At 42.2% G+C, this 9,350-nt stretch overlaps 1 protein-coding gene across 1 annotated transcript in view; it reads right to left on the bottom strand.

The window, feature by feature from the left end:
* BOD1L1 (biorientation of chromosomes in cell division 1 like 1) overlaps positions 1-9,350 on the bottom strand; it is a 45,897-nt gene that overhangs the window by 19,361 nt on the left and 17,186 nt on the right. The window contains exons 10-15 of the mRNA XM_018573701.1: positions 8,884-9,254; positions 2,999-8,667; positions 2,833-2,879; positions 1,823-1,898; positions 270-377; positions 67-189 (exon numbers count right to left, since the gene is read on the bottom strand). Of these exons, the coding sequence (XP_018429203.1) occupies positions 67-189; positions 270-377; positions 1,823-1,898; positions 2,833-2,879; positions 2,999-8,667; positions 8,884-9,254 (6,394 nt within the window). The remainder of the gene's footprint in view (positions 1-66; positions 190-269; positions 378-1,822; positions 1,899-2,832; positions 2,880-2,998; positions 8,668-8,883; positions 9,255-9,350) is intronic.

The following is a 9,350-nucleotide window of genomic DNA, read 5'->3' as shown; positions in this document are numbered from 1 at the left end:
CCCCCCAGCCCAACAGGCTGGCATCCGTGGTGACCACCGTCCAGTGAATGGGAAGGAAGGACTTGCCCAACACCAGGGACGGAGACCGAAGCCACCAGACCAGGGAGGCCCTCGCATCCCGAGACAACCGAACCACCCGGTCCAGCGACAAAGGGGACTTGTCCCACAATCCGCAGACACCAAGGGAGACTGGGAGAGGGGCGCAGAAGTACAGGCTGCGCAAAGGGGGGATGTGGGAGAGGTCCCTGAGGAGAGGCCGCAGCCCTCACAGGGCACTGCAGTCAGCTTGTCCCCACAATCCATGTCCCCGGCAAATATATATGCCAAACCAGAGCCCCAGCACAGGAAAGAGACCCCAGCAGGCACCGCCCTCGTCCCTAGTGGGTGGAGGAGGGGGGGAGCATGTGGAGCTAAAGCATCCAGCCAGCAGCCTGAGGGAAGTGCTGTGACTGGACGGCCGAGACCCCCAGTCATATGCACCCCCCTGGGACGAACCCACAGGCCACCCCGCCGGAGCGGGGCCGTCGTAGCCGACCCACCGTAGCGGGCCTGCATACGCTCGCTGGTTATCCAGGGGAGACTCCAAGGATCCGAGACATCCAGCCTGTCGCCCGGACAACACTTGCTAGAAGAATCCTCTGAAAAAAATCAGGAAGAAGCAGGTAAGAATACCGAGGAAAATTCTTAGCTCCTTACTCCTGACGCTAGGCAAAAAACTGGAGACTTCTCAGTAGGTGGGGGGTTTGGCCACCGGCAGGGGCCGCCCCTAGGCTGTAATTGGTCTTTAGTTTTTTTGTGCCTAGCGTCCTTCTCCTGCAGGTGGCGATATTACCCTACAGTACATGATCTCCGATCTGTTCCCTGTGTCCTTCAATGAACGGGAGAGAAATATCAAATTGGTACTCATACTCTATACCGAGAAACCGGTATCGGTGCATCCCTTATTATAACCACCATGTATAGTGATAAAATTACAACCTATGCAATTTTGGTCCGGCCTTTGTCATATTCATCCATATTTATTTTTTTGGGTATAGCTAAAACACTCACTTTTCTAGATTAGGGCACCAACCCCTTTCATCCTTGCTTTCTTTTTATTTGGTTCACAGGAAGCAGTATGCAGTGCAGAGAATAAAGTTGAAGAATACACTTCTCTCCCATTTAAATTTCTTCAACAACACTAAAATTCTGGTTACATAGCCAATGCCTGGACACTGGTCCCATGGTCTGTTCCAAAGGGGAAAATCAGTGAACATAGTAGGGCCGCTGACTGGCTTCTGCTATTAGAATTAAAGTTACACATGCCTCTTTAGCTTGCATGACCTCTAGAACTATAGGGCATGGCAAGCATTGTTTACAACCTGCCTTGCAGCTGAATGTGTACCAATGACTGCTCACACATAAAGGGGTAGAAGAGAAGCACTGACAGGCAGCTTGAAGCCAGCAAATTACAAGTGTGAACTGAGGCGAGTGTATAGAAGTAGTCATAAAATTGAGGGTATGAGAGGAGACAACCAAACTACAGGCTGCCTGACCAATTACAGTGTAATCACAGCATAGCAAATGGCGCAGAGAGGAGTGGAGTGAAGAGAAAGTGAAGGTATAGGATATTTTTTTTGTTGCGCATTTAGTATATGGGCAATGTCACTGAATTATTCAGAAGATATTATTCTCCTATAGACAGAAGTAAAATAACTTCACAAATCCTCCAGGATGCAAGATTTAGTAGAAGCGACAAGCTTTATGCAGGCTGAGAAAAGAGTAGAGTATCATTTTGGGAGTACGGGAGAGCGACAGCCTTACTTCCGGCTTTTGTACTAACCTTCATGTTCATCAAGACTTTCCCTCTTGTTTGGCCTTTCCACCTCAGTGTTTTCTACATTTTCCTGATCCCGCACCTGAGCATTCATATAAAATAACTACAATTAAAAAAACTATAGTGCAATGTAAGGAGTTTGACAGAAATATCAAACCCAACCAGGGGCTTTAATTTAATAACATATAATGTGCACCAACCCACAATAAGGGATCAAAAATCTTATTTACATTATTTGATAAGGTAACCCCCCCGTGAAATAATCATACTGTAGATCACTTTACTGTATCAAAATACAAAAACAGTGAGGGGAATTTATCAAAACTGGAGCACACAGAAGCTGATTGGTTGCCCTTGGCAACTGCTCCAGATTCTCTCTTCAGTTTGTTCAGTTAAGATTTGAAAATGAATGGGAGAAGCTGATTGGTTGCCCTTGGCAACTGCTCCAGATTCTCTCTTCAGTTTGTTCAGTTAAGATTTGAAAATGAATGGGAGAAGCTGATTGGTTGCCGTGCAAATCTGCTCAAGATTTTGTCTTATCCAGTTTTGATAAATTCCCCCATTATATTTAAAATACAGCTAAAAAGTGTTAAAGCCATCTCAAGAAAAATGTTTCCAATTGGTTTTGTGTGTTTAGGCAGTGTGTCTCAAACTTTTTTTTTTTTCAGTCATTCACCCTTTAAAATACGCAAAATCTCCAGGCAGCTCAGTCTAAAAAAAAAAAAAACTTTATCCGAGATAGGGTAGGGTACTGCTTTTAAGGGGGGTAACTTCATGCAAAGCCAAAAAATGGGGTTCCCCCTTTACATCAGAATCCCTCCTCATCCGGAGCCCCCTCCTACCACATCTATACACTTTGTTGTATAGCTAATGTCAAGCTCATACCCGAATGCCCAGACATGTTACAGTTTTCAGAATAAATTTAGGACCTTGTTATTTTCTAAACAGATAAAGCTTCATATTAATAAATCTAATGTATAATAACAGAACCTGGACCAAAAAAAAAAAAAACTTACATGGGCCTCGATTTCTGGCTGAGACTGTTCATCCTCAGGGGCACAATCTGAAAAAAAAAAAAAATTAACCATAATAAGGGAAGAAAAAATAAAACTTAACTTTAGGTCTACGCATAGTGTAAATTGTACAGTAAAGATTTAAAAAGTGCAGAAAGGGCGACCTTACCCTTTTCAGATTTAGGGGTGCTGTCTTTAGAGGCATCAGTTGAGGTAGCATTTTGCATTTCTTCTGCTTGTTTAAATATCACATCAGAGTTTCTGGATGTACTTGCAAAATCATCATGATCACCACTTGATGTATCAGTTCTTTCTGATTTTGATTCTGAATGAATGTTTTCGCTAACATTATCTTTTTCCATAATAGTAGCTGTGTCTTTCACAGTAAGAGGGTCGTCAGTATGATCTTTTGAGGGAGTTTGTGCTTGGATGTGCTCTAAATTGTCTTCTGAGGGAGTGCTGTTCTCCGGCAAGAAATCACCTACGGACTCTGTCAAGCTTTCTACACGTATTTGATTTGCCACTTCAGAATGTGAAGTTCCACTATTTATATCAGAGTTAAGCAAGGCTTCATTTGCTTGTACTTGACAGCTCTGTGGCCCCACAGAAATATCTGAACTCAATTCTTGTGTTCCAGGTTGGTTTTCGCTCTCCAAATCAGAACTTTGGGTTGTACCAGATGAACCATCTTCAGGGTTATTCTCTAAATGTTCCGGTGCCGTAGTGAAGCTTGTAACACACTCAAGAATTTCTGAGTTTAAATCTTCCACTTCCTCAGCTGTTTCTTCATCAGGGTTCGCCGTGCTTTCTTTAGGTTTCTCAGCAGTATGCATCAAAGTGGAGGAGTTGTGTTCCACAGTGTTCAAAAATGAAGACTCCTCACCAGGTGTCCCAGAACTTGTAACAAATCCTTCACCCTCTTCCTCATCCTCTTTAGCACCAGTGCTTGTAATGGCACTTTCATCATCTTCAGTAATGGCTCTAGGGCCAAGGTTTTCTGGTACGTTCATACCGGCACTTTCATTGGTCTCCGTCTCTCCAGAACATGCTACTTCATTTTGTCCTTGTAAGGTTTTATCACCATAATTTTCTTCGGTTATACCTGTACTTGTCACAGCCCCTTCACCTTCTTCTGTCATCGGCTGATTAGTCCGCACAACTTCATTTTCGGTGCCTGCTTCTGCAATCATTTCATTAGGGGCATTTTCAATAGATACATCTTCAGATTCTTCACCTGTTCTGTTGTCTGCAGAGGCTTCAGACACTTGATCTTCATTTAAATCTTGATCACTTGCATGTGAAACAGAAGCTTCCTCCACAGGAAAGTTAGCTTCCACAACGCTGATGTCAACATTAACAACTTCTTTATCTGCACGGGTGACAGAGGCTTCAGAGTTTTCCCTACTCACAGATGACTCTCCTGCATCTGTACCAGCACTGGTGACAGTACTATCCGTTTCTCCATCCCCAAGCTGCCTTGTGGCCTGTCTAGACGCATTACCAACAAATCTTTGTTCCTCAGAGCTGGCACTACTGACTGTGTCTTCTTTTTCATCATTGTTTTCATAATTTACTGAATTCATTCCATCATTGGCATTCAATTCAACATGTCCAACATCCTCCTCATCTGCGTGTAACGGAGCAACAGCATCTTGTAGTGTACCAGAAATAGCAATATTACTATGGTTAGCAACAAAACTCGACTCCGCAGCCATCTCTATAGATCTACAACTGCTTTCATTGCTATGACTCTCATGAACACCACTAATAACTAGCTCATTTTGTCTTTCAATGCCGGAAGAAGTTGTGGCATCATCAACTACCTGTCTGTTTTCAGATGTTTCAGTAATAATTTCTTGAACCCTGCCATCACCATAACTTGAAGAACTAGCAGCTTCAATATTCTTTGACAGTCCTGAAGCCTGTGCCACACCTTCCACACTATTATCCATGGTATAATCTGATGACGTTGCATTGTCATCACCCTCGTCCAGTGGTGACCCCATGGTATTGCTTGAACTGGCTGCTGTGGCTTCACTATTAACATCACATCCATCATCCATATCTTTATCCAAATCAATGTTTGTGCCTGTGGATGTTGTGGCGTAAGGGTTATTGTTGGAAAGAGCATCACATGTTTTATCATCTTCTATGCTGCTGTCCATCATATCGCTCGATGTAGCTGCTTGTTCATTAACTTTATCTGCAAAAACAGTACCTTCCACATTTTCTTTAGTTCTATTTGTTTCCATTATGCTTGAAGAGGCAGGACCTCCGTCTTTTGTTGATTGTTCTAGGCATGCCCTGTCCATACTGTTAGAGGATGTTGCAGTATTTGTTCTGCTACACAAACCTGCAACATTTATGTTCAGATCTTCGCCGGTACTGCTGTCCATTGACACACTTGATGATGCTGTGGGCTGTATGTTGTTGTGATTTACATCAATGAAGGTACTACGGTTAACTGAACTGCTAGATGAAGTTGCTGTAGTATCAGAGCTGTTTCCTGGAGAGGTTCTAAAATACTGCTCACTACTGCTATTCATAGCAAAGCTTGATGATGCTGTGGCTTCTGTGTTTTCAGAGTTCAATGTGCTTCTAATGAGCCTGTGTGGAGTGTCGCTACTAGTAAAAGAGCTCGAGGGTGATGCCGCTTCATCACCCACAGTCTGCGTTAGAGATAAGGATGCTCCACTACTGGAAGATGCTGCACTGTCTTTTTCCTTTGTCTGTTCCAAAAATGTATCATTCTCAGGGCTTTGATCTCCCCTACTACTGGAACATCCCATTGTAGCACCAGAATAAAACTCACTGCTGACGGAAACTGATGCTTCAGTGCTACTATCCATTGCAAGATCAGATGAATTGCCTGGATATTCTTTTGAGGTGCCAGAAGAGATGATGTCCATACCTGTATCATTCATGCCATCTTGCTGTGTGCTTGAGGTGGCTCGAGTATTCTTACTATCGTCTACATTACCAAAGTTATGTTTACTTCTGCAAGTACTAGGAAGGTTACTGGAAGAACTTGATGCTTCTTCACTCTCTCTTTCTGACGCATCTTTAAGCCATTCACTAGAATCATCGCCCATACTGCTATCCATTACAGTGCTGGATGATGCTGCTATGTTTTCGTTATCAATTTCAGAGGAAACCAAAGAGCCAAAGTTTAGTTCTCTACTGCTATTAATCATGCTGCTTGACGAGGTGGCTGTGTGCCTTTCCAAAATCCCAAGGCCAAAATTAATACCTGCTGAGGAGCTTGATGAGGTAGCAGACTGAGCTGCAATATTTTCAGAAATATCAAATGCTCCATCACCTTCTGAAGAAGTTGCTACATGGCTAACCATTTCAGAAGCTCTACAAGAGCTGGCACTCTCTGCATTGCCATCAGAAGATGTGGCTGTTTCACTGACATTGTTTAAAATTTCTGCTTCAAGATTACTTCCTTCTGCATTGTCAGAAGAAGATGCAGCATTATCATGGGTGTTTTCTGAATGTTCTATATAGGCACTTGAAGAAGTAGCAGCTTTAAAGGTAACATTACCAACTTTTTCTGTTGTATCTGTTGTACTCTGAGAGCAAGTGGCAGCATTTTCTCTCCTTTTTTCTGACAGTGAGGGCTCCAAAAAGCTATCTTCATTGTAATGTTTCCTATCAGAGCTTGATGAGGTAGCAGTATCTTCAAAGCTATTCTCTGATAACATTGCAACGTCTCTATCGTCTCCATCGTCTTCAACAAAATTACCATCTGCAGAAGCAGAGGATGTGTATTCCCTGCTGTTATCCAGATTTTCCCGTTCCGTTTCTATGCAAGTCTCATCTGTACTGTTATCAACTGGTGTATTGGAAGATGACGCAGTATCATCAACACCTTGCCTTAACTCGTTTTCTATCCGGAAGCTGGAAGAGGTAGCAGTTGCATCATGCTCAATTTTCTTTCTACTCGCATTGCCTTCTCTAGGGGCAATACTATCAATCCCTTCATTACTGGGTTCCATAATACTGCTACCAATATTTCTTTCCATGCCAGTCACATTATCAGAGCTACTTTGTCCTTGTAGTGCATCTGAAATCTTTTCATTTTTTTCTCTAACCGGATTAACAGAAATGTCCCCTTCAACCTCATTTCCAGTAACGAGATCATCAACCTCCAAACTGTCCAATGGGACCAGAATATTAACACGCTCATTATTAATTTCCTTCAAACATTCTCCTGCTAGGTCACTTGTAGAAATCTCCCCATCATTTGAGTCTGCTACATCAGGATATATTTCAATGGGGGAAACACTGGAATGGTCAATACTATGTGGCGTGGAATCCAATTCCCTTTGCTCCCGAGCAGAACATTTTATTGTGCTAGATCCAGCAAGATCCTCTATCCCACTGTATGAACTTCTGGCTCTCTTAGAAGGCATTCCTGCATCAGACTCTTCTGTAACATCAGTACCATCTTTTGAACTGAAGACAGTCTTTTCATTTTCATCTATGCTGTCGCAAGTTGAAGTATCCGAGTCTTTAATGGAACTTAGATCATGTCCTAGTAAAGTTTTAGAAGTATTTTTATAGAGATCACTAGTTTTACTGTCATTTAATTCACTGTTTCCATGCTTTGACTTGGATTTTAATAGCATGGGCTTTTTGGAAGAAGGGATTTCAGATGAAGATTGAGGTTTGCTGTTGTCAGGATGTGTTATTTTTGATAGATCTGCAACCTTTACAGCTACAGATGGCTTTTCGTTTTCACCCATTACACTTCCTGTTTTTTTATGATCTCTGGGATCTTTAGTCTCACCAGATCCTGATTCAGTCGAGAGGCCATCACTTTCACCTTCTGATCTGGAGCCTTTCTTTGCACTCGTTTCCTTAGAACTTTCACTTTTGGACTCCGAAGATGTTTTCTTACCCACTTTTGTATCTGAGCTACTACTTCGTTCTTGAATTCTTTTTTCATCTGAATTCTTAGCAGATCTTTCCTCTGCTTTCCTTCCATCTTCCTTCCGTTTAGCCTCTTTGTGACTATGCTTTAAGTTCGAACTCTTGGAGCTTTCCCCAAACATTTTCTTCTCGAGCTTAGAAGATCCATGTTCCTTGCTGTCAAGGCGAGCCCTTTCCTTTGATTTTTCACTTGTATGCTTGGGCTTGTGGCTTGTTTCTTTTGCTGTACTGCTTGAGGCCTGAGAATTACTGTCCCTTCTTTCTCCAATATCTTTATCTTCAGACTTTGTTTTCCGATACTTTTCAGTAGAACTGTCAACTGCAACCTTATCCTTTTCATTTTTATTTTCTGCCTCTTCTTGGTCATTTGGTTTTGATAACTTGTTACTGCTACTTTTAAATTTTGCTTTGGCATGGAGCCTTTCATCTGAGGAGCTATGTAGTCTTTTTTTGTCTTTGTTTTCCTCCTGTCTGGATTGATCAGAATTGGCAGAGTCGGCCTCATTTTTATCATCTGATGAACTCTTTGACTTTTTCTGAGATGAATGTGCCTTTGACATACTTGGAGATTCTCTGTGGTCCCTGGAGTCACTTGTTGACCGTTTATAACGGTGCTCAGATCTAGACTTTTCAGAAGACAGATGTCTGTCTTTTTTACTACTATCACGTCGAGGAACGTCTTTTTTGCTAGCATGTTCAGATGTTCTTTCCTCTTTACTGGATGAAGATGACGACTTTACATCACTTTTTTGTTTCCCTTTCCGGTCAGACCTCTCTTCTGAACTGGGTTTAGCGTGTTTGTGCAAGTGGTTGTCAACTTTAGTTGTCCTCTTAGATTTCTGAGAGTCAGATTCATCACTTCCTTGTTTATGTCCATTGTCTGTCTTATGCCTATGCTTGAGAGATGAACGCTCATCTTGCTTGAAGGAGGAACGTTCTTCCTGCCTGGCGGAGGACCTCTCTTCCTGCTTAGAGGCGGCCCGCTCCTCCTGTCTGGAGGATGAACGCTCTTCAGACTTAGAAGATGAACGGTCCTCAGACTTAGAAGATGAACGCTCTTCAGACTTAGAAGATGAACGCTCCTCTTGCCTGGAAGACGTCCGCTCTTCTAGTCTGGTGGACGATCGATCGTCCGAATATGTTCGTTCACTTTTATGAGCTTTTGGCTCTTTTCTTGGTGTACCCTTTACATTCATTACATCACTGTCAATGCTTTCTTTTTTTAAATGTTTGTCAGGTTTGCTGGATGTTCTGGACTTCTGATGTTCTTCAGAGTTTGAGTCTAATCTCTCTAGTTGCCTTCTAGTATCGTGGGTCTCTAGGTCTTGTGTTTTTTCTAAAAATGAAGATGATTTCTTTTTACTCTCTTTTTCAGTTCTGGAGTCACTTTTAAGCTCTTCTACTTGTTCAAATGATTTTTTGGATGATTTGCCATCAGATTTTCCAGATTTACTGTCTTTTGTGGAGGAAGATATTCTATCCTGAGACTAGTAGAAAAAAAATAATATTCATTAATACAGGCAAATCCAAGTAACATATGCAAATGTGTACAGAACAAATACAAATGTTGTTAATCTTACTGT

Source organism: Nanorana parkeri, unplaced genomic scaffold (assembly GCF_000935625.1).
Source record: "Nanorana parkeri isolate BGI_ZX_2015 unplaced genomic scaffold, ASM93562v1 scaffold2495, whole genome shotgun sequence".
Taxonomy (NCBI): domain Eukaryota; kingdom Metazoa; phylum Chordata; class Amphibia; order Anura; family Dicroglossidae; genus Nanorana; species Nanorana parkeri.
Note: the sequence above shows the minus strand (reverse complement) of the source record. Positions and strands in the feature narration are given on the sequence as shown.